The sequence below is a fragment of the Erpetoichthys calabaricus genome, chromosome 15 (assembly GCF_900747795.2).
Source record: "Erpetoichthys calabaricus chromosome 15, fErpCal1.3, whole genome shotgun sequence".
NCBI lineage: Eukaryota > Metazoa > Chordata > Cladistia > Polypteriformes > Polypteridae > Erpetoichthys > Erpetoichthys calabaricus.
In genome coordinates, this window is record NC_041408.2 from 37,415,572 (window position 1) to 37,441,634 (window position 26,063).

The following is a 26,063-nucleotide window of genomic DNA, read 5'->3' on the forward strand; positions in this document are numbered from 1 at the left end:
CCTTGTTCATATGATGCCTTTTAATGTAAACTTGTGGCACAACTGGGAAGATCTGCCCACCATCTGATATGAATCCAACTACAAGCATGTTATTCGACAGCAACGACTACATCATCATTATTCAAGCCTTAAGTTCTTGTGTACAGTAATCCCTCCTCCATCGCGGGGGTTGCGTTCCAGAGCCACCCGCGAAATAGGAAAATCCGCGAAGTACAAACCATATGTTTATATGGTTATTTTTAGAATGTCATGCTTGGGTCACAGATTTGCGCAGAAACACAGGAGGTTGTAGAGAGACAGGAACGTTATTCAAACACTGCAAACAAACATTTGTCTCTTTTTCAAAAGTTTAAACTGTGCTCCATGACAAGACAGAGATGACAGTTCTGTCTCACAATTAAAAGAATGCAAACATATCTTCCTTTTCAAAGGAGTGCAAAGCAAGCAGTCAAAAAAAAAATCAATAGGGCTTTTTGGCTTTTAAGTATGCGAAGCACCGCCGGTACAAAGCTGTTGAAGGCGGCAGCTCACACCCCCTCTGTCAGGAGCAGGAAGAGACAGAGAGAGAGCCACAGAAAAACAAAGTCAAAAATCAATACGTGCCCTTTGAGCTTTTAAGTATGCGAAGCACTGTGCAGCATGTCCTTCAGGAAGCAGCTGCACACAGCCCCCCTGCTCACACACCCCTACGTCAGCGCAAGAGAGAGAGAGAGAGAGAGAAAGTAAGTTGGGTAGTTTCTCAGCCATCTGCCAATAGCGTCCCTTGTATGAAATCAACTGGGCAAACCAACTGAGGAAGCATGTGCCAGAAATTAAAAGACCCATTGTCCGCAGAAACCCGCGAAGCAGCGAAAAATCCGCGATATATATTTAAATATGCTTACATATAAAATCCGCGATGGAGTGAAGCCGCGAAAGGCGAAGCGCGATATAGCGAGGGATCACTGTATTAATAACACTATAAAAATGTCTTACCAACATTAATGTGATTACAGTGATGACATTGCACAATCTGTATTAAAACTAGTGGGACAGTAAGTCCAACATCCACTTTTATGGACAGTTGACAAAGGTAGGATTAGACCATCTGCACCACTAGGTGGTATGCTAAGAATCCCTGAAGTTTGATAAATCACTGTACAGAAATTGATATGCACTCCCTAAGAAGTAACAAACAAATGGTCTTTCAACATGAGCTGCAGCTACATCAGTTAATGGTCAGTTGTGGGGCGCTCATGGCACTTCATAGCCATGAATATAGACTGCCAACCAACTTCTATTGGAACCAAGGTCAGGTCAAAATGGGTCAAAGTTAGAAATGAAGATGGGTGATTCAGGAAGGTGTCAGTGAGATTGATAATGTAATAAAAGGCAAGCATTTTGTACAGCACTTTTAAATTTTTACTGAAGGCAATGATAAGAATGTTGGGTAGGAGAGGATGATCTGCCATCATCAGCTGCCGGGATGTGGGTGTTATCATACTATACTTGCCCAAGCCTGTGACGAATTTGATGAAATTCTTGGGGTCTAAAGTTAGCGGTCCTCTTGTTTAAATTATTTTAGTTCCTTTTGTATAGCCAGAGAAAACCTGAACTGAATGGCTACTCCATAGTAGAACATGAGACAGTATGCCTGGGGCACCCAGGCAGGTAAAAGCCAAAGCCCATTAGCCACATATCAAGCAGATCGGTGGAGTTGGCAGTGGGAGCTGTCAGACTTCCTTCCTCCCTCCCTCCCTCTCCTGAAAACATTCCAGAAAGGTAATCATTTGTGCCAGTTAGTGTTAAACTGCATGTTATGGAGAAAATCAGTTTGTTTTCTGGACATTAGAGAATTACAAAAAAGATACTGAGACATTATGGATGACCATCTGTTTTACATGTGTGCAGTAGCATGTCTGAACGTGGTAAATACAGTATAACAAAGCAAAATGTGTTAAGGGCCATTAACAGAGTTGGTTACATATTACCAGTTTTTGAATTACAGTTAACATACCTTTCAGTTGTTTCAACACAACCCATTTTTCCAAAACTATTTTATGTCTTTTAAAACATTTTGATCTAGCCAATACATGATTTTTGTTAAATGGTTTATTGGCACGCCTCAAGAAATATTGTGATTGAAAAGTTTGACCAGGAGACAATACGCGAGACAAAAATCATAGTAAAAGGGTGGGCCAGGTCAAAACTATAAAGACTGAAAGGTATCTAGGCAAACAAACACACAAAGACATATCCAGCAATCTGACTGAGGACAGAAAAAGTTAAAACATCAAAAAGTAAAACAAAAAAATCTTTGTCAAAACAAATAAAAATGGTTGAAAATCCCTAAATATAATCTCTCCAATTTAAAAAATAAAAAAATGACAAACCCCATGAGTAACAATATTTTATTACTACAGTGTTTTGTTTGTTCTTACTCTCCAATTCCTTTGTTCCTATTTAGGAAACGTTCTTAAAACCAAAATACAGTCGACCCTTGATATACGACCGGCCTGACATGCGAACAACTTGATTTACGACCAACATCTTGCGTTATGACCCAAATGCGGTCACGTGTATCCGCTTGCGCGATTGTAAACAAACAACCGAGAACGTTAGTAAGCGTCAGTTGGAGCCCAGATACAGTGGTGTGAAAAACTATTTGCCCCCTTCCTGATTTCTTATTCTTTTGCATGTTTGTCACACAAAATGTTTCTGATCATCAAACACATTTAACCATTAGTCAAATATAACACAAGTAAACACAAAATGCAGTTTTTAAATGATGGTTTTTATTATTTAGGGAGAAAAAAAATCCAAACCTACATGGCCCTGTGTGAAAAAGTAATTGCCCCCTTGTTAAAAAATAACTTAACTGTGGTGTATCACACCTGAGTTCAATTTCCGTAGCCACCCCCAGGCCTGATTACTGCCACACCTGTTTCAATCAAGAAATCACTTAAATAGGAGCTGCCTGACACAGAGAAGTAGACCAAAAGCACCTCAAAAGCTAGACATCATGCCAAGATCCAAAGAAATTCAGGAACAAATGAGAACAGAAGTAATTGAGATCTATCAGTCTGGTAAAGGTTATAAAGCCATTTATAAAGCTTTGGGACTCCAGCGAACCACAGTGAGAGCCATTATCCACAAATGGCAAAAACATGGAACAGTGGTGAACCTTCCCAGGAGTGGCCGGCCGACCAAAATTACCCCAAGAGCGCAGAGACGACTCATCCGAGAGGTCACAAAAGACCCCAGGACAACGTCTAAAGAACTGCAGGCCTCACTTGCCTCAATTAAGGTCAGTGTTCACGACTCCACCATAAGAAAGAGACTGAGCAAAAACGGCCTGCATGGCAGATGTCCAAGACGCAAACCACTGTTAAGCAAAAAGAACATTAGGGCTCGTCTCAATTTTGCTAAGAAACATCTCAATGATTGCCAAGACTTTTGGGAAAATACCTTGTGGACTGATGAGACAAAAGTTGAACTTTTTGGAAGGCAAATGTCCCGTTACATCTGGCGTAAAAGGAACACAGCATTTCAGAAAAAGAACATCATACCAACAGTAAAATATGGTGGTGGTAGTGTGATGGTCTGGGGTTGTTTTGCTGCTTCAGGACCTGGAAGGCTTGCTGTGATAGATGGAACCATGAATTCTACTGTCTACCAAAAAATCCTGAAGGAGAATGTCCGGCCATCTGTTCGTCAACTCAAGCTGAAGCGATCTTGGGTGCTGCAACAGGACAATGACCCAAAACACACCAGCAAATCCACCTCTGAATGGCTGAAGAAAAACAAAATGAAGACTTTGGAGTGGCCTAGTCGAAGTCCTGACCTGAATCCAATTGAGATGCTATGGCATGACCTTAAAAAGGCGGTTCATGCTAGAAAACCCTCAAATAAAGCTGAATTACAACAATTTTGCAAAGATGAGTGGGCCAAAATTCCTCCAGAGCGCTGTAAAAGACTCATTGCAAGTTATCGCAAACGCTTGATTGCAGTTATTGCTGCTAAGGGTGGCCCAACCAGTTATTAGGTTCAGGGGGCAATTACTTTTTCACACAGGGCCATGTAGGTTTGGATTTTTTTTTCTCCCTAAATAATAAAAACCACCATTTACAAACTGCATTTTGTGTTTACTTGTGTTATATTTGACTAATGGTTAAATGTGTTTGATGATCAGAAACATTTTGTGTGACAAACATGCAAAAGAATAAGAAATCAGGAAGGGGGCAAATAGTTTTTCACACCACTGTACATGTGTTTGTGGACGTAATTTCGGTCATTGCAGTGATTTACCTATATATATAATTCACTAAGACCATGCAAGCAAGACACATAATTGCTAAGGAAGGAAGAGAAGGTAACGAAGGTAAAGAAAGCGATCACAATCGAAACGAAGAAGGAAATTGTGTGGAAATATGAGTGGTGTTCGTGTGACTGATCTCACTAATATGTACAGCATGTCAAAATCCACCATCTCGACAAATGTACAAAGAAAAGATTTGCATAAGGAGGCTCCTTCTAAACAACCACCTTCCGTTTCATTCTCCTCCTCCTCCTTTCCTGCAGCCCAAAGATGTCAAATTAAATGGTGAGTACAGTATGAAATTGTTGTTTCTAGAATAGAATAGAATGCCTTTTATTGTCACTATACACATGTACAATGAGATTAAAAGCAGCTCCTTCAGTGCAGACATATGTGTAGAACACAACAAGTAAATAAACAAATAAACAAATGGTGCGAAAAGATGCAAAGAAGTTGCAAAAAAAAAGTTCTGCATAGGGCTTGTATGGTTGTTTCTTTAGCCTTAGCATAACGCCGGATCTGTGGCCCCGCTTCTGCTTCCTTTCCCTCCTCCGTCTGCGTCGTCTCCTAGACCCGACAACAATCCACGGAGAGCCCGCTGGTCTCGCTATGTTGTCTGGGATGCTGTGCGTGTGATGAAAAACACTCGAAACAGACGTCTGGCTCTGGACACCAATGTCTATAAGGTTCTGACGGGTGTAGCGGATGTTCGCCGAACCGATCGTGCACAAACAAGCAAGAAAAAAAAAGTACAAAAACAACAAAAAAGTGCACTGAAAAGGAGAGCCCTGAGCCGCTGCGACCATGCGCGCCGCCATGCTCCTAGCTTAATCTAGCCTACTTCTGGTAGGCTAGGCACTTTTTATAACTTTTTGGTTAGTACATTAGAAAAATTATTGGTGTTTTGGTAAATTATGAACATTATACAACCCTTTTTTATTATGAAAAGGTTAAGTAAGTGTTGCAGTGGGAGGTTCGGAACACATTATGGGTATTTCCATTATTTCTTATGGGAAAAATAGTATTGACTTACAACCAACTTAATAATAATAATAATAATAATTCATTACATTTATATAGCGCTTTTCTCAGTACTCAAAGCGCTATCCACACAGGGAGGAACCGGGAAGAGAACCCACAATCTTTCACAGTTTCCTTACTGCAAAGCAGCAGCACTACCACTGCGCCACCTGTGAGGACGTTCAGTTACAAGCAGCCCTCACGAACGAATTAAGTTCGTAAGTCAAGGGTCCACTGTATATTTAAACAATAAACTAAACTTAACCTCTTAATATAACCTCAAAACTAAGAAACAGACTAAATAAGTAAATCAAAATGTACAAAAATACTAAAAGTGCACTTTCAATGACTTCAAGTTAAATAAGAGTTAGATTAAACCTTGGGCTGAATATTAAAACAACAGACAAAACTCTACTGATACCAGCATTACTCATTTTCAATATACAGTGGAACCCCTGGTTACGAGTTTAATCCGTTCCAGAACCGAGGTCGTAACCCGATCTGCTCGTAAACCGAACAAATTTTCCCCCATTTAAAATAATGGAAATGAGATTAATCCGTTCCAGCCCTCCCAAAAAGTCCCCAAAATATCATAAATAATGGAAAAAAAACATGTTTTTAAATAAGAAACAAACATCAAAATAATGTATTAGTAAATATAGTTAAATAAAAGATAAACCAACTTAAGAAAATGTAATCTTAACCTTGGCGGCAGATAACGGAGAGTTGCTGAGGAAGGAGGGAGGGAGGAGGGAGGGAGGGAGGACTGGCTGCATTTTCGGCACCTTCACATCAAAAAAAACTAAAATTGAACTTTCTTAACTGTACGTACGTACATGAATTGTAAAAAAATAAACTTTCTTAACTTTAAACTTAGCCTAACACTTAACATTACGTACGTATGATTTTTTTTTTATGCTAATCATCTGTTTTTGCCTTTTTGGCTGCACTTTCGGCACCTTCACTTATAGCAGTTTCAGTTTTAGTACAAAGATACCTATGCAACGACGTTTGCTTTTGCCTGCTTTTTAAAAGCTTACGGAAGTGAGCCAAGCAGGTGTCATCATAATTTGCTGCAGAACGACTAGTTGCAACTTTTTCTGGATGTTTCTTTTCAATGAAACTTGTAACCTTCTCCCACATTCCCAGCACTTCTTTAATTTCACTTGTCGAAATTTTCTCTGTCTCGACTTCCTCCTCACTACCGCTGATCTCTTGCAGAGCCTCTGTACGTTGCATGTCCTGCAGCTCAAGCAACTCCTGTGTTGAGAGTTCCTCCTCATGTTCCTCGACAAGCTCGTTGATATCACCCTAGTCAACCTGCAGACCCATCGACTTGCCGAGGGACACGATTTCATGCACTGGATCTACGTCGGGCACGTTGGTCTCGGTCTCGATCTCGGTATCAAGACCAAATCCTTCAAAGTCCCTCGCTGCAACTGCATCAGGCCATAACTTCTTCCATGCAGAATTCAGTGTTCTTCTGGTCACTTCTTTCCACGCCAGGTCAATCATGCGTAGGCATTGCACGATGTTGAAATGTTCTTTCCAAAACTCTCGGAGTGTTAGCTCCGTATTTTCTGTCACATCGAAGCATCGTTTGAACAGATGCTTCGTGTAGAGCTTTTTGAAATTGGAAATGACCTGCTGATCCATCGGTTGCAGGATTGAAGTCGTGTTGGGTGGGAGGTAGAGGACTTTTATGAATTGATATTCTTCCCGGATGTTGTCTTGGAGACCGGGCGGGTGGGCTGGAGCATTGTCGAGGACGAGTAACGCTTGCAGAGGCAGTTTGTTTTCTTGAAGATACTTCTTCACCGCAGGTCCAAAGCAGAGATTTACCCAGTCGATGAAGAACTGCCGCGTAACCCATGCCTTTGGATTGGCGCGCCACATCACTTGCAGTTTTTCTTTAAGAATCCTGTGAGTCTTAAAGGCTCGAGGATTCTCTGAATGATAGACTAGCAGTGGCTTCACTTTAAAGTCACCGCTAGCATTTGCACACAATGCAAGGGTGAGGCGGTCCTTCATCGGCTTATGTCCTGGCATCTTCGTCTCCTCTGCTGTGATGTACGTCCTGCGGGGCATTTTCTTCCAAAAAAGCCCCGTCTCGTCGCAATTAAAAACTTGCTGGGGGATGTAACATTCTGCCTCGATGAGCTGCGCGAAACGTGTGATGAACTCGCCAGCTGCCTTCTGGTCTGCACTTGCTGCCTCGCCATGTCTTACGACAGAGTGAATGCCTGATCGCTTCTTAAATCTGTCGAACCATCCATGACTAGCCTTGAATTCTGGTTCTACTACATCCGTAGATGTGGATGGTTCTTTCTGCTTCAGGTCATTGTAAATGATGCGAGCTTTCTCGCTTATGACTGTTTCAGTAAGTATATCTCCTGCCAACTCTTTCTCTTTTATCCACAATAACAGCAGGTTTTCCATTTGTTCGTGGATAGCCGACCTTTGCTGTGTAATTACGGTCATGCCTTTTGCTACTTTTACACTCTTTATGGTCTCCTTTTGCTTTAGTATTGTGCATATCGTGGACGTACTGCGGTCGTAAATTTTGGCGAGTTCCATCACACGCACACCTCTCTCATGCTTTTCTATAATTTCCTGCTTCAACTCGACTGACAGCATCCTTTTCTTCTTGCTGCTGTCCTTTCCACTTCCTACCTTCTTTGAAGACATGGTTAATGCCCAATATGTATGATATGGCTCTGGGTAGAAGGGGTAGAGGTTTCCGGGTAAGAAAGGCGAAGCGGAAACTAGCAGTGACGTTTCGGAGCTCGGCTCGTAAAACGGGCAAGCCTCGTACACCGGGCAGAAATTTTGCTCGGATCGCGGCTCGTAAACCGAATTACTCGTATACCGAGCTGCTTGTAAACCGGGGTTCCACTGTATGTGGATTTAATTCACAGGTACAGACACCAAGGTATGTGTTAAGTGTAATTGTGTCCTTGTGCTGTACATCAGAAGAAAGCTGAACCTTGCAAGAGAAATGGGACAAGACACTGTTAAGTGTTGGGGTCTCCCCAAGATCCCAAGCTACCAGCAACAGGACAAATAACTTGAGAAAATGAAAAAAGGCAAAAACCAATGAGTAAATCCAAATATTGGCTGTGTTCCAGTCCATTGTGCCGCGCTTCTTCAGTCTATTCAGACGTCCAGCCGTCTCAATGTGGGGAGCACATGAGCACTCACACAACCAGCCCTCATTGTGTCATCTTGTGCTATGCCCCAACACATTCCTTCAACACTTGTGCTTAACAATGTATATTACTTTACTGGAAACAAGTTTAAATGAGAATTTCCAGACAAAGCTTCTATTATGGAAGGGAACAGAGATTTCTTACACCTCACAAAATAAAGTTAAACAGAAAGAATTTGTTCCATACTCAGTCAACTACATCAATAATGTATTCTCATATGCCATCAACATTCACCCCCATACAGTGCCCTCTATAATGTTTGGGATAAAAACAGGGATGCCTTTCCGGAGTGTTAACTGCGGCAGATTCCTAGGAGGTACTGTGCTCCTTTAGTTCCCATACGCCCGCCTGATGTCCCTTTTAAGCGCATTGGGGTCGATCTGGTGGGACCACTAGAGCCCTCAGCCAGGGAACATAAATATATAATGGTCCTGGTAGATTATGGAACCAGTTACCTCAAAGCTGTTCTGCTGTACTCAGCTACATCTAAAGCTATCACACGGGAATTGGTAGGAGTCTATTCGCAAATCAGCATCCCTAAAGATGTTCTAACGGACCCAGGGACAACCTTTACCTCGGAGACATTCAGGGAAACGGCCAAGTTACTTAAGATAAAACATTTAAAGACCTCGGTATATCCTCCTCAAACCAATGGTCTAGTAGAGCGATTTAACCAGACCCTCAAACAGATGCTATGTAAGGTGGTCAGCAAGGATGGAAGGAACGGGGATCAGCTTCTGCCCCTCGTCCAATAAGCCTCTATGGGGTTCTCACCATTTGAATTGTTATATGGGCAACAACCATGGGGCATATTAGATATTCTAAAGGAAGGATGGGATGAAGAGGCCCTCCCCTAAACAAATATATTAGAATAGATCATGCAGTTACGCGATAGATTTGCTAAAATTTGGCCCATTCTCAAATCTCACATGGAAAAGGGACAAGCAGCTCAGGTCCGTTGCTATGACCGTGGCACGTCTCTGCAGGAGTTCCGCCCTGGAGATCAGGTCATGGTACTCATTCTTACCTCCCACTCTAAATTACTGGTGCATTGGCAAGGCCCTTATGAAATTAAGGAAAGGAAGGGGCTCATCAATTATTTCCTAAAACAACTAAATCGTCGACCAAGAAAATATATATCACGTAAATCTGCTGAAACCATGGGAGGATAGGGAACACGATCCCTCCTCTAGACAGCCGTATTCACAAATCAGACCTTAACTTTGGCCCTAATTTGATTGCCCACCAATGACGGGAGCTGGGAACAGTTATACTGTCTGCCCCGGAAGTAGTGAGTGAGAAACCCAGGCAAACGTCCCTGATCATGCATGATATAGTGACAGAACCCAGGGTGATAGTCCAAGAATGCCCGTTTCGACTTCTCGAGGCAAAAAGAGCATAAGTGGAGCTGGAGATCAAGCATATGCTGGAACTAGGTGTGAGGAGGTTTTGCAATGATTTCTGCTGGCTTAACCAGGTCTCCCAATTCGACACAGATCGAATACCGCGAGTGGAAGACCTACTTGAGTGACTAGGGCAAGCCAAATTCTTGACCACACTTGACATGATGAAGGGGAACTGGCAGGTTCCTTTAACAGACTCTGCAAAAGGTAAGACTGCGTTTAGCACCCCTAGTGGACACTGGCAGTATTGTGTCCATCCATTTGGGTAACATGGGGCACCAGCAACCTTCCAGCATCTGGTGGATAAAGTACTCTGTCCTTATAATCGATATAGTGCTGCCTATCTGGATGACATAGTCATCTATTACAGCACTTGGAAGAAACACCTTCCGCAGGTACAAGCTGTATTGAGGGCATTAGGGGAAGCCAGAGTTCGAATTAACCAGAAGAAATGTTTCTTTGGATTAATCAAAGCCAAATAATTAGGCTACCTGGTGGGCTGGGGTACAATACACCAACAGTATTCCAGGATAGATGCCACATTGAAATGGCCCCATCCAAAGACCAAGAAGCAAATCCAAGCCTTTCCAAGATTAGCAGGCTACTACTGCCAATTTGTAGCCTGATTCTCAGAGACAGCAGTGTCCTTGGCTAACCTAACAAAGAAGAGGAGTCCAAATCAAGTGGTATGGAATGCTAACACAGAAGCTGCATTTGGTGACTTGAAACAGGCCCTTACGTCAGCACCAATTTTGAAAGCACCTAACTTTTATTTGCCTTTCATCATCCAGATGGACACTTCGGACACAAGTCTTGGGGCCGTGCTAAGCCAAAGCGTTGACAGTGTTGAATACCCCATCATGTTCCTGAGTTGGAAACTGCTGGACTGGGAGATCAGGTATATGGTGGTGGAGAAGGATGGCTTGGTGAATAAATGGCTGATCACTCAGCCACTACCTCTTGGGCCACAGGTTCACCCTGGTTACGGACTAGTTACCATTACAGTGGATGGCCTAGCACAAGGAGTCAAACCCAGGGGTCACAAGGTGGTTTTTAGACCTTACAAGTTTTTGATTGTTTCCCGCTGGGGTGCCCTCCAGGCAAATGCCGATGCCCTTTCTCAGGTTTTATGACCTCTCGTTCAGGAACGCCCAACCTGATGGATTTGGAAATTGCAGAGGGAAAAGTACTGCTCAGATTAAATAGGCTGAAATAAAAGAAATCACTAGTACCAGATAATATTTATCTTCGAGTTCTTAAGGAGGTTAGTGAATACATATATAAACCCTTGACACATTTTTAGGTAGTCACTGCGCACTGGTTCAATTCTGAATGACTAGAAAATTGCAAATATTATTCTATTATATAAACAGGATGATCAGGCAGATCCAAGCAACTATAGGCTAGTAAGCATAACATGCATCACAGCTAAATTAATTGAAGAAATTAAGGAAAAGATTGTGCAACATATAACAAGAAAATGAGTTTAACTGAACAGTCAGTAGGAGTTCAGATGCAGGAAGTCATGTTTTAACAGAATGCTGGTACTCTATGAGGATGCAACAAAAACATGATCAGAGTGGTGCATATGATATTATTTACCTTGACTATCAGAAAGCATTTGATAAGGTATCATGTGAGGTTGGGCATTAAATTAAAAGAAATGGGAGTTCAGGGTGTAGTGTATAGATGAGTATAAAATTAGTTCAGACACAGGATGCAGACAGTTATGGTGCAAGGACTTTATAAGGATTGGGGGATAGTAAGAGTAGTGTCCCATAGAGGTCCATGCTAAGGCCACTGCTATTTTTGATATAAATATATACTTATAAATGATTTGGTTAGGAATATAAATAACAAGCTGGTTAAGTTTGCAGATCATACCAAGCTAGATCGATTGGCAGATAATCTAGAATTCATTGAATCATTACAGAGGTCTTGGACAGCATACAGGCTTGGGCAGATTTACAGTAGATGAAATTTAATCTAAGTAAATATAAAGTATTTCCCGTAAGGAAGTAAAAATGTTGGGTTTGAATGCACAATGAGAGGTCTGAAAATTCAAATTGTACACTTTATAAGAAGAATTTAGGAGTCGTAGTGGACCTGTCACTATAAACTTCAAGACAGTGTTCTGAAGCCATTAAAAAAGGCTAAGAGAGTGTTAGGTTATATAGCTCAATGTGTAGAGTACAAATCCAAGGAATTATGCTAAAGTTATAAAACATGCTGGTTAGACCTCATCTGGAGTAATGTGTGCAGTTTCATCTTCAAGCTACAAAAAAGACACAGTAGCACTAGAAAAAAGTCCAGATAAGTGAGACTAGCCCAATTCCAGGGCTACAGGGGATGACTTAGGGCCGGTTTATACTTCAGGCTCAGAATGCATGGCTGCCACACATTCCCAGCATTCATTTGATGTGTCCTATGAGCACGTCCTCAGAAATTAACATGACGCATGCACGAGTTGTAGTACCAGCAAAAAATCGTGGGGCACATTGTGTTCCAAGTTGGAATGTAACATCACAGTCTCTGTTTGTTTTCAAAATGTGACAGCAATGTGTGTGCTTTGATCTTTGATGAATGGTTTGATGTGGTGAAGCAAATAATCAAACTTAAATGCTAACACACAACAGACTGCATCTCTGTTGTTAGTCATTAGTACTAAAACATAAATAACATGATAGCTATAATTTGTTACTAACTCTCACCTATTCTGTTTGTGGCCAAGTTGTTTTGCCTGCCTAAGGTAAAGTCATCCCTGATGGAGGATTGCAGGAATCGTGGGGTAGAGGGGTCCTTTCATTGGATTGGCTGGCCCAGCACTGTTTTAGCTGTGGAATGGCCAAATGGGGGAGGCAGCTTGATGGCTGAGGTCTCCATGACTCTAAACAAATCCAAATCATATTATGTAATATCATCTACTGTTAAATTCTGCTCCATATTTGTAAATTTTTTATTTTTTATACTGTATTGAGGATTTGTTCTGTTCTGTGTATTGTATTGTATTGACCCCCTTCTTTTGACACCCACTGCACACCCAACCTACCTGGAAAGGGGTCTCTTTTTGAACTGCCTTTCCCAAGGTTTCTTCCATTTTTTCCCTACAAGGGTTTTTTGGGAGGTTTTTCCTTGTCTTCTTAGAGAGTCAAGGCTGGGGGGCTGTCAATAGGCAGGGCCTGTTAAAGCCCATGGCGGCACTTCTTGTGTGATTTAGGGCTATACAAAAATAAATTGTATTTGTGGTGCTTTCATCTATTTCTCAAATTGGTAATACAAGCGTTGCATATTCCCCATCTTAATGACACAATACATTTTAAAGGTCTCACATGCCATCTTTTGTGCAGTCTTTTTTTCTTTTGCACCTTCGCAACAGCAACAGTATGTTTGGAAGCATATTTTAGCCACAGGAAAATAAAATTAGAGACACATCAAAGGAAAAAAGCTCTATTGCATGATTAAAGTATAAATTTCAACTTTAATCTCATATTTTCTCATTAAAGAAGAATGTCATAAAAGTCACCTTAAAACCAACCCTATTAATAATCGCTATGTGCTTTTGGGGCTTCCTCCTGTGCTGACAGCAGCAGCAGACAGCAATTGCCACAGAGAACACATTACATTTATGATATTCCAGCTCTCTGCACATCCTTACATTTATACTTGATATCACTTTCACAATGAAATGTGTTAAAACATGTATGTTACATTTTTACAGATAAATTGTTAACTTAAATAATTAATACTGTTAATAATTACACATGTGGGGGCAGCACAGTGGTGGAGCAGCAGCACTGCTGCCTTGCAGTAGGGAGTCACATCCCTGATGATCCTTGCCTGGAGTTTGCATGTTTTCCTGGTGGGTTTCCACAGTGTGTTCTGGTATCCTTCCAAGGACATGCAGGTTTGGGGATTTGGTGATGCTAAATGATGCTAGTGTAGGTGTGTACATGTATTCACCTTGTGATGAGCTGATGCCCTGTCCAGGGATTGTTTCTGACTCGCACCTGATGCAAGCTGAAGCAAATCCCTGGATTGATAGATGTAATTACTAAATATCCATCCTTTTCAGAGATATTGTAGTAAGGTGTCCTGGGAATTTAATGGATGTTTTGAGCAATTCACAACACAGAAAAGCTGAACGTTGATGATATTTTGCACTACCACCTGGTGGAATCCTCCAAATTTACATAAAGTATAAGCGCAAGTATAAACAGTACACTGCTTGCGTAGCAGTAGTTTATATAAAGTATAAATCCAGCTTTATAAGGCAAGATTAAAATAGCACACATCTCTGCTACAGTTCAGACAGTATCATAAAATTCAATGTACACTACACCTGCATGAAAATACTGCAGCTGTACAGTGCAACTTAAGCAGGAGATGGCCACTTTATTGATACCATATTTATAATTACTGAATAGCATATTGACAGAAATGTGCAAGTGTGCTTAAAAAGGACTGATCTGAAGTGAATAATGCAGTTCATTCTAAAGAAGACTAAAGTTACACTTATATTGGAACAGATACTAAATTACACAAAATAATGAAAAAAAATACTATACAGTTCTCATGCTTTTGCAAAAGAAAGTCCTTTCAAAATTTAATGTTTTGCATATTTTGTGGCATTGATATAATACAATCAAATGACAGCAAGGTTTCAAAACAAAATACAACTATAATAAGGAAAAAAACTAAAAAGAAAGAACTCTCTACACTCAACATTCATCAATAAACTCAATCAATACAAAGACAAGAAATACAGTGAAAAGATATTTTAAAAGGCAGAGGCCCTGTATCTTGAAACAATAAATTATTAAAAAATGGCATCTTCTCCATAGTTAGCTGTTTTAATTAAGAGATAATTAGTGCGATATAACTCCTTCTTAAATAAAAATATGGAAAATACTCACAAATTATTTTTGCAAAACAAAGGGGTATCCATTTGTCAATGCACAATTTATGGTCACTTATGAGGTTTAATTTTTTTATTTTGAGTTTATAAGAAGAAATGCATACCAACTAAGGTGCTTATATTTCAAGACTAAGTGGCTTTCCAACTCTGTGTCACTACTTGTTGTCTTTGCTTTCTTCTTTCAAGTGCCATTTGCTTTTTCAATTCAATTTCCAGCTGAGAGCATTTAGTGGACTTGTCATCTGGTATTATAACTAGAGAGGGAAAAAAAAACGACTTTGATTAGACATTATTTATTAGCAGGTTACTGTCTGTGCAATAAAGAATTTAAGCTATATTGTTCATATATTACATACAGTACATATATTGTACACACACACACACACACACACACCGGTTTATATTGCTACAGTGGCTGCAGGTTTTACTTCCTGACACTTTCTGCTGTTAATTGCCTTGATTTTTTTTTTTTTTTTTTTTTTTTAAACACTCAGTCCTCTGAACTTATTTTTTTTCCTTAAATGGCAGCCAAAAACAAATGAGATTTGAAGTGAGCCAACAGATGACCTGCTAAGTCAACCAATTTCACTCCATCAAGTTTCTTAATTAGTATGTAATTCTTGTTGTTAATTAAACCAGTGATTTAATAGCATGGTTTGTCTAGTACTGCAGAATGACAGCACCAACATTTCCAAAACTGTTCATTTTACTTTTTAAGAGCACTGTCAAAATATATTACTGACTTTTGATGATCTTCACCTTTTTTAAAACATTTTATGACAGGTAAGGTAGTCATGTGCTGGTTTACTTTGTATCTCATATTTGTTTGGCTGCTAATTATGGAAAAAAAAAAGAGTCAATTAAAATTATGGCAAAATTACCTGCAGAAACTGGTCACTGATGAAGTGGTAAGAGCGACAACCTGTGGCCACTGCGACACTCAAGGATCAGAGATAGACACGCACATGCAAATACACACACACACAGTACTCAGCAAGAATTAGTACACCTCCTTTTGATAATTAAGATTTGAATTCATTTCTCAGTGAACGTCAGAACAATCAGCACAATTTTGACAAAACTGAGTTTTAATAATCATTTGTTTTATTAACATAAAACCCTTGTGACGCCATACAGTTTGGAAGCAATCAGTTACAAAAAGATTTACCTTTATCTCAACACTCCAAAGTGTAGAATCCCAACAGCCTTCATCTTTATCAAGATGGACCCTGGAAAATGCTAAACGAGCTTTTTTTGTGCATGTGCTTGAGCAGTGGCTTCCTTTAGGGATGACACCCTCTCATGCCATGGGAAATAGCCCAATTTACCTTTTGACTGCTTTAGCCAATTGTGATGAACTGGCATAGCAATTTTCTTCAATTCTTCTCTTCATAAAATGCTCACGTCAAAGTGTTACCTTCCTTTGGTTGGTCTGGACATCTCAGAGAGCTTGCCAAAAATCCATCTTTCTTGAATTTTTGCTACTGTATTCTGTCTGACTAGTAATGCTACATTCATTTTCTTGTAGACTTTACCTTTGTTGTGTAAAGAAATTACTCAACTCTTTTCAAATATTTCTTCCATTTGGTGCCATTATTGTCAGCATTGAATGGGAGGGGACATTACCTGTTAAATACCACTAGTAATTGCCAGTTATCTGGTGGTCACCTGTGTGATGAACGTTAAGACTCAACTGTTGTTGAACTCCGGTTAATTAGCATTTTAACAAGTGTTACTCCTAAGACCTTCATTATATTGTGCTCATTTTTGCACCAGTCTTAAATCCTTAAAAAAAATCAAGTTTTGCTTCTTGTACTTACAAATCTCATTTGCAACCAATAAACCTGATTTTTCTGGACTGTTTTATGTTATAGGGTCCCACAGAAAATATTTTCTCTAAAGGAAGACAAATGATTTTCCTGAAAAATCTAAAGGCATATACTAATTTATGCAAGGCACTATATATTCATACTGTATATATAAAAATATACACACACACATACATATTTTATCTACAAACACACATAAACACATGCACACTAAGATTACATACATATATGCGCATCTGCATGCCTATGAAAATGCTGAAAAAAACATCAAGAAGAAAAAAAAAATTGCATTTAATCTTCAAGTAAAACCATCAAAACATATTGTACAGAGTACTTGATTATTAGATACAATATGGAAATCAATAAATTTACCTCCACACAAGACATATTTTTATACAACCTAATGCATACATTTTTTTTTTTTTTTAACACATGGCAAAATTAAGAAACAATTCTCTAAAAATGTGTTAGTGCTCAATATATTACTTTGAACAACATGCGCCTACTTCCAAGTAAAATCCTGAAACAGAAAGAGCTTTTGCAGACAACAATATCAGTACAGTAATCCCTCCTCCATCGCGGGGGTTGCGTCCCAGAGCCACCCGCGAAATAAGAAAATCCGCGAAGTAGAAACCATATGTTTATATGGTTATTTTTATATTGTCATGCTTGGGTCACAGATTTGCGCAGAAACACAGGAGGTTGTAGAGAGACAGGAACGTTATTCAAACACTGCAAACAAACATTTGTCTCTTTTTCAAAAGTTTAAACTGTGCTCCATGACAAGACAGAGATGACAGTTCTGTCTCACAATTAAAAGAATGCAAACATATCTTCCTCTTCAAAAGAGTGCGTGTCAGGAGCACAGAATGTCACATAGATAGAGAAAACAATCTCTAGCAAACAAATCAATAGGGCTGTTTGGCTTTTAAGTATGCGAAGCACCGCGGCACAAAGCTGTTGAAGGCGGCAGCTCACACCCCCTCCGTCAGGAGAAGGGGGAGAGAGAGAGAGAGACAGACAGAGTGACAGAGTTTGTTTTTCAGTCAAAAATCAATACGTGCCCTTCGAGCTTTTAAGTATGCAAAGCACTGTGCAGCATGTCGTTTCAGGAAGCAGCTGCACAAAAGATAGCAATGTGAAGATAATCTTTCAGCATTTTTAGATGAGTGTCCGTATCGTCTAGGTGTGCGAACAGCCCCCCTGCTCAATCCCCATACGTCAGGATCACAGATAGTCAGAGCAAGAGAGGGAGAAAAGTAAGCAATCTAGCTTCTCAGACATCTGCCAATAGGGTCCCTTGTATGAAATCAACTGGGCAAACCAACTGAGGAAGCATGTACCAGAAATTAAAAGACCCATTGTCCGCAGAAATCCGCGAACCAGCAAAAAATCCGCGATATATATTTAAATATGCTTACGTATAAAATCCGCGATGGAGTGAAGCCGCGAAAGGCGAAGCGCGACATAGCGAGGGATCACTGTACTTGATCCATAGGTGATCTTTGTATATACACACACACACACACACACACACACACACACACACATATATATATATATATATATATATATATATATACACATATACAGTGCATCTGTAAAGTATTCACAGTGCATCACTTTTTCCACATTTTGTTATGTTACAGCCTTTTTCCAAAATGGATTAAATTAATTTTTTTCCTCAGAATTCTACACACAACACCCCATAATGACAACGTGAAAAAAGTTTACTTTAGGTTTTTGCAAATTTATTAAAAATAAAAAAACTTTCTGGATGCACTGTATATATACACAAACACACACACATTATATATATATATATTCACATACTAGGGGGCTTCGCTCGCCAAACCCTGTGTTTGGTTAATCTATCCATCCATCATCCAACCTGCTATATCCTAATTACAGGGTCACTGGGGTCTACTGGAGCCAATCCCAGCCAACACAGGGCGCAAGGCAGGAAACAAACCCCAGGCAGGGCGCTAGCCAATCGCAGGGCTCGCACACACACCAAACACACACTAGGGACAATTTAGAATCGTCAATCCACCCAACCTGCATGTTTCTGGACTGTGGGAAGAAGCACCCGGAGGAAAGCCACGCAGACACGGGGAGAACATGCACACCCCACGCAGAGAGGACCAGGGAAGCAAACCCAGGTCTCCTAACTGCGAGGCAGCAGCGCTACCCACTGCACCACCGTGCTGCTGTTTGGTTAATCGGATATACAATTTAAAAAGCTTTTTTTCCTTTGGAATTGTTTCAGTTTCATTAGTTGCACTTTTTACTTTAAAGGTTTATTAAAAACAATATATGGAATTACCTTTTCTTCAGGATCACATTGAATTTTGAATCTGTTTTTGGAAATACATTGTGACAATGCAACGTATAATCGCCCGTGAGTGAATATCGTTTCTGTTTCTCTAATAAATAATCCGACGTTTTCTAATGGTTGTCCCTTTGATTTGTTAATTGTTGTAGCAAAAGCTATTCTCACGGTAAACTGTAAACATTTTAAAACGAATGGCATATCACGATCTCCTTTGGTGTCTAATGTTATTTGCGGAATATATACATCACCTTACTTGTCACCTGTTAAAATTTCCATCGCTTCTCTGTCATCATAAATATACATCTGACCGAATTGTGTATTCTTTGAAATTAAACTTGTCGTTGCTTTAACTGTTGTGGGACGACCTTGCTTTGTCCTTCTATTTTTTCAATTACACCTGGCTCTGATGATTAATCACCTTTTGTTTGCGCTAATGAGATCTTTACTATCTGTTTTATTTTTTTGATACTGTAGCGACTGACGTAATAAAGTGTCACAAAAGTTTTACTTGAACAATCGCCGACTTCATAACCCCAAACACCACTCTCTAGCACCCTCTCCGACCCCTCCTCCGCCGGGTCTCGCCTCCCCCTTACTGCATCAATCAGTACCCCGCTATCAGTCTTCCATGCTGTACTCCACCCCCTCAATCGGACCTATCAGCCACTTAAAACAATAGGCTTCAACCTGCTTGTCGCATGTCGTTGTTTTAAGAGCTGGGAGACCATTGTGCATGTCTGCCAAAAGCAATCCAACAACTGCTTAGTTAGAGGTCTGTGAACTTGTTTTAAATGATGGCTCACTGACTTATCTCATGTGACTTTGTAAAAACAATAATTGTCCTTTATTTACGGCCTGGGTGTGATTAAATCTCTTTCTTGCAAGATGAATAACGCTGCTCCAGTTTATGAAGTTCTAATCTTTTAATTCTGAGCCCTATTGGACGTGCTTTGTTTTCAATTCCACTTGTTCTGGGCTGATTATCACTTTCCTTATTTTCTAAATTTGCACCTAGATTATTGTTTTGCTTTTTAGCATTTTTTTCTCTCCACCGCATTTGGGTCTCTTTTCTCCGCGCTTTTCTTTCGTCTTCGTTTAGTCGTCGACGTTTCATTTCTACCGTATTGACCTTATACACTTTATATGCACTGAGAGCCATGGAGCTGTGTGTGCTGCGTGACTACCTTTACACTTCTGATTTTTTTTCTGCCCGTCGTCTTATCTTGTAAGTAGGATGCGTCTTTGGTCTCGCGGGTCTTTAAAATTGTCTTCCGAGAAGATCACGTATCATAGCCTTTCTTTTGCTTTCCATTCCAGGATTTTCTTATATATACAATACTGTGCAAAAGTTTTAGGCAGGTGTGAAAAAATGCTGTAAACAAAGAATGCTTTCAGAAATATAAATAATGATTATTTATTGTTATCAATTTACAAAATGCAATTTACAAAATGCAAAAGTGAGCGAACAAAAGAAAAATCTAAATCAAATCAATATTTGGTGTTACTACCTTTTGCCTTCAAACCAGCATCAATTCTTATAGGTACACTTGCACAAAGTCAGGGATTTTGTAGGATTATAGTCAGGTGTATGATCAACCAATTTATACCAAACAGGTGCTAATGATCATCAATGTCACACGTAGGTTGAAACACAGTCATTAACTGAAACAGAAACAGCTGTGTAGGAGGCTTAAAACTGGGTGAGGAACAGCCAAACTCTGCTACCAAAGTGAGGTTGTGGAAGACAGTTTCATATCATGGCAAGATTGAGAGATTGAGCACAGCAACAAGACACAAGGTAGTTATACTGCATGAGCAAGGTCTCTCCCAGACAAAGATTTCAAAGCAGACTGGGGTTTCAAGATGTGCTGTTCAAGCTCTTTTGAAGAAGCACAAAGAAACGGGCAATGTTGAGGATCGTAGACGCAGTGGTCGGCCAAGGAAACTTAGTGCAGCAGATGAAAGACACATCAAGCTTATTACCCTTCGAAAGAAGATGTCCAGCAGTGCCATCAGCTCAGAACTTGCAGAAACCAGTGGGACCCAGGTACACCCATCTACTGTCCGGAGAAGTCAGGCCAGAAGTGGTCTTCATGGAAGAGTGGCAGCCAAAAAGCCATACCTACGACGTGGAAACAATGCCAAGCGACTCAAGTATGCACGAAAACATAGGAACTGGGGTGCAGAAAAATGGCAGCAGGTGCTCTGGACTGATGAGTCAAAATTTGAAATATTTGGCTGTAGCAGAAGGCAGTTTGTTCGTCAAAGGGCTGGAGAGCGGTACAATAATGAGTGTCTGCAGGCAACAGTGAAGCATGGTGGAGGTTCCTTGAACGTTTGGGGCTGCATTTCTGCAAATGGAGTTTGGTCAGGATTAATGGTGTTCTCAATGCTGAGAAATACGGGCAGATACTTATCCATCATGCAATACCATCAGGGAGGCGTATGATTGGCCCCAAATTTATTCTGCAGCAGAACAACGACCCCAAACATACAGCCAAAGTCATTAAGAACTATCTTCAGCATAAAGAAGAACAAGAAGTCCTGGAAGAGATGGTATGGCCCCCACAGAGCCCTGATCTCAACATCATCAAGTGTGTGAGGAAGCCTACATCCACAGAAGATCTGTGGTTAGTTCTCCAAGATGTTTGGAACAACCTACCAGCCGAGTTCCTTCAAAAACTGTGTGTAAGTGTACCTAGAAGAATTGATGCTGTTTTGAAGGCAAAGGGTATTAATACCAAATATTGATTTGATTTAGATTTCTCTTTTGTTCATTCACTGCATTTTGTTGATTGATGAAAATAAATGATTAACACTTCCATTTTTGAAAGCATTCTTTGTTTACAGCATTTTTTCACACCTGCCTAAAACTTTTGCACAGTACTGTGTGTGTGTGTGTGTGTATATATATATATATATATATATATATATATATATATACACACACACACACGAGGGGGGACCAAAAAATAACCGGAAATATTTTTAAAATGTGTTTAATTTAATTTTCTGTACAAACTACAATTAGTCTCCTTCAAAGTACTCTCCATTGGTGGAAATACACTTATCTAACCATTTGTTCCAATGTTCGAAACATTTTTTAAATTCGTCTGAAGTAATGCCCATTAATGCTCTGGTCATTTCTTGTTTTACCTCTTCGACGTCAGCAAAACGCCTTCCTTTCAAGTCTTTTTTCATCCGAGGGAACAAAAAGAAATCACACGGAGCTAAATCCGGTGAGTAGGGTGGGTGGTTCAGGGTTGTCATACCGTTTCTTGCAAAAAATTGGCGAATGCGGAGAGCAGTGTGAGATGGAGCGTTGTCATGATGAAAGAACCAATCACCCGACTCCCACAAATCAGGGCGTTTCCTTCTCACACTGTTGCGCAACCTTCTTAACACTTCTAGGTAGAATGCTTGGTTTACAGTCTGACCTGCTGGAACAAATTCACAATGCCCGAGACCTTTGACATCAAAAAAAGAAATCAACATTGTTTTCACTTGTGATTTCACCTGCTGAGCTTTTTTTGCTCGAGGAGAATTCGCGGTTTTCCAATGACTGGACTGCTGTTTCGACTCAGGATCGTAACTGTAGCACCACGATTCATCTCCTGTAATAATTTTGGGGAAAAAAATCTGGGTCATTATCAAACTGATCCTTCATTTCACAAGTTTCCAGGCGACGCTCTTTTTGATCTGCTGTCAGCAATCGCGGGACGAATTTTGCAGGAACTCTTCTCATTTTCAAATCTTGCGATAAAATTCGCTGAACCGAGCTCCACGACAACTGGGTAATCTTAACAAGTTCATCAATGGTCCTACGTCGATTTTCATAAATTAATTCTCGGATTGTGGTGACATTTTCATCGGTTCGCGATGTTGAAGGACGCCCGGGGCGTTGGTGGTATTCAATCGACATTTCACCATTCTTAAAGCGGCCAAACGACTCGTAAACTTGGCTTTTACCCATAGCATCTTCTTTGTAAGCTTTTTTTAACATAGCAATAGTTTCTGCAACACTTTTTTCAAGAAGAAAACAAAATTTCACTGCTGCGCGTTGCTCACGATAATCGGCCATCGTAAAAAAACGACGCTTGCACCACATACTACAAGTACCAACCTAACAACAACAAAATTCTGGTTATTTTTGGGTCCCCCCCTCGTGTGTGTGTATATATATATATATATATATATATATATATATATATATATACACACACACACACACACACACACACACATATATACACACATATACACACACACATACACATATGTATATAAAATCTGATAAAAACACTTTAAAAACATCAGAACTCAATGGAGAAAAAAATTAATACTGGATATCTATATGGACTGGGTAATGAGTTAGGAATGAAAGAAAAGATCGTCACATCGTTTGATGGAAATGAAAATTATCAATCTACAGATGGCTGAATTCAAAGACAAACCCAAAAATCAAAGTGAAAAAATGATGCAGCAGGCTAGTCCATTTTGCCGAAATTTCATTGCAGCAAATCAAAAATTGTACTCGGTAGTTTGTATGGCTCCTAAACCAAAACAGATAGCATCTGTTTGCAGAATAAATTCCTTGCGAAGTCTGGATCGCGGAGAACCGGGAATGATCATAAAGCAGCTTTTAAACCACCTGCCAATAACCCTTCGTGAGGTCAAGGGTGGAGATATATGAAGCCTGCCCAAGCTTTTTCAACAGTTCATCCACACGCGGCACCGGGTATGCATCAAACTTAGAAATTTTATTCAAACACCTAAAATCAATACAGAACTGAACTTTCTGACTTTGAGACGAGTACAACTGGACTTCGCCATTCACTTTTGCTTGGCTGAATAACACCTAAATGGAGCATCTGTTGGACTTCCTCATGTATCACTTTCCTTGTTGCCTCTGGTAGGCGATACGGTGGCACTTGTATAGTAACACCAGGTGGAGTGACAATCTTGTGCTCTGCAATCGTCATCTGGCCAGGCATTACCGAAAAGACATCAGAGTTCCCCTCGATCAGTGATAGCAATTCCGAATTCTGACTTTATAATTCACTGGGGACAGACACTTTTCTATCACTGTCAGCCATTGCCATTCAGCCCGAAATTTATGTGGATTGGATGGGTTCAACACCAGCACACAATCCCCCGCCGAATCATCTGTTTTAGGGTTTTATTAAATCATTCAGTCAGGTCATTCATCTGCGGAGGATAAACCGTTGAGGTAACTGCTTAATTCCAAAACTTTCGCATAGCTGCTTCATGATGCGAGACATAAAGGGTGTGCCCTGATCAGTGAGAAACTCACGAGGGATACCAATACGTGTGAACATATCCAAGAGTGCTTCTGCAATAGTTTGGGCGTCTGCCCGTCACAGCCCTGTTACTTCTGGGTATCTTCTGGCGTAATCGATTAACACAAGCATATACTGAAAGCCACTTTTACTCCTGGGAAGCAGGTCAACAATATCTAATCCCACCCTCTCACAGGGGAAGTCTAAAATAGGCATCGATAAAAGGGGTACACTGGTGGGTCTGTAAGCAGAACCCATTTGACAGTCGGTACAGGCCTTACAAAATTGCTCTACATCCTGGCCCATATTCACCCAATAAAAGCGTTTTTAAAAGTGTTCCCTCGTCTTTTCCGCAGTGAGGTGACCCTCAAAATATGACTTTGTTAAAATCTTCTCCTTATGTTCACTTGGTACTACCAACTGCTCAATACGACCATCACCCATGCAATCAGAAATCACCGATACAGAAAAGCATCCATAAGTAAAAAACTGTAGTGTTTAAAATTCGGGACCTCTCTCCCCAGATAGTAAGAATCATTTGTAATGTGGGCTTATCTGAATGCAAAATCTAAGTTTTTCTTGGCTCGTTGTAAGCAAGCAAACTATGCCTGGATGGCAGTTTCTGCTTCCTCCATGTTTGATGCAGAATTGCACTCGACTTGCATTGCTACCATGTCCGATGCAGCATCACACTCGCCTGCCACTGCTATTTCATTTTTGTCCAGGTCCGTATTAAATGTCTGGTCTGTGGAGGCTGTTGGTGCATGCGACAGCGCGGAAAAGTTTGCCAGCTGTTCCAGGTCTTCACTTGAGGATTCATTCATCAAGCTCGCTAGACAACACTGTTTCAATTTCAAACCCGTTTCCTTGACTGACACGGTCTGCGGCAAGCCCCTCCCTATCCACTACATGGGTAGATGCTCTGCAGGTGGCCAAGACCTGTGAGAAGAGGGCATTCCTTTTTCCTATTAGTAGTGACCAGGGTGAGGTGTCTGATATGGCAGTCCAAGCCTTAAAGTTCTTCCCTTTAAATTTCAGAGGAAGTAATATAGTCTTATATGTTTTAATGTCCCCATGGATGCAGTAGATGCTTACTTTGTCTGTGGCCTTATAATGGGTCTGCCAAAGCAAGTCGGACTACGCAGAGGTTGATACCATAGTCCAACTGTGCCGAGAATTCCTGTCCAGCCAAAGTAACAGAGACCTTAAAATTGTCCTCTTTTAACATCTTGGGGGAGGTGACACTCCGAGCCAGATGTCTCAGTTGCTAACAGCAAAAGTAGCTGTGTTCTACTCATGGCGCTGGCAACCCAGAAGGTCTGTGCTGGTTGGATCAAAATCGGGGTCAAGTATGGGTAGCCCCGTTATTTCCAGGTGGCTTGTGCACCCGCTAGTCTGCGGGTCAGTTCCAGCAGCAAGTGCTCGTCATTCCATAGCGTTTCATCACGAAGGCTTTTGTCTATCCCTCACAGGACTGCATCAATAGCGAGCTTCTCTACAATGCACTCAATAAGTTCTTCGCGGATCCAGCTTTGAATAAGGTCCACTAAGCCCTGAATCTGTCCTCGCACAGGGCTATCTGGATCAATATGCTACAACTGAAACTGGTGCCCCTTGGACATCTCACAGTCATGTGGACCTGTTGCTTCAGGAGGTTATAATCATCGAGCCTTCAGGAGGGAGATTCCATATGGCTTGGAGGGCTTCTCAGGTTAAACACAGGACCAAAATAGCTGCTCTCCTAGACGTTCAGCA

The 26,063-nt window shown here is 40.6% G+C and overlaps 1 protein-coding gene across 3 annotated transcripts in view; it reads right to left on the reverse strand.

Moving 5' to 3' along the window:
• Positions 1-14,502: 14,502 nt before the first annotated feature.
• The window catches only part of LOC114665813 (ewing's tumor-associated antigen 1-like), a 67,193-nt gene continuing 55,632 nt past the window's right edge, over positions 14,503-26,063 (reverse strand). For 2 of the 3 annotated variants that reach the window (XM_028820439.2, XM_028820437.2), the window contains exon 6: positions 14,503-15,098. In XM_028820439.2, coding sequence (XP_028676272.2) covers positions 14,974-15,098 — 125 coding nt within the window. In that variant the 3' untranslated portion in view covers positions 14,503-14,973. The remainder of the gene's footprint in view (positions 15,099-26,063) is intronic. The other variant, XM_028820440.2, reaches the window with a different exon arrangement.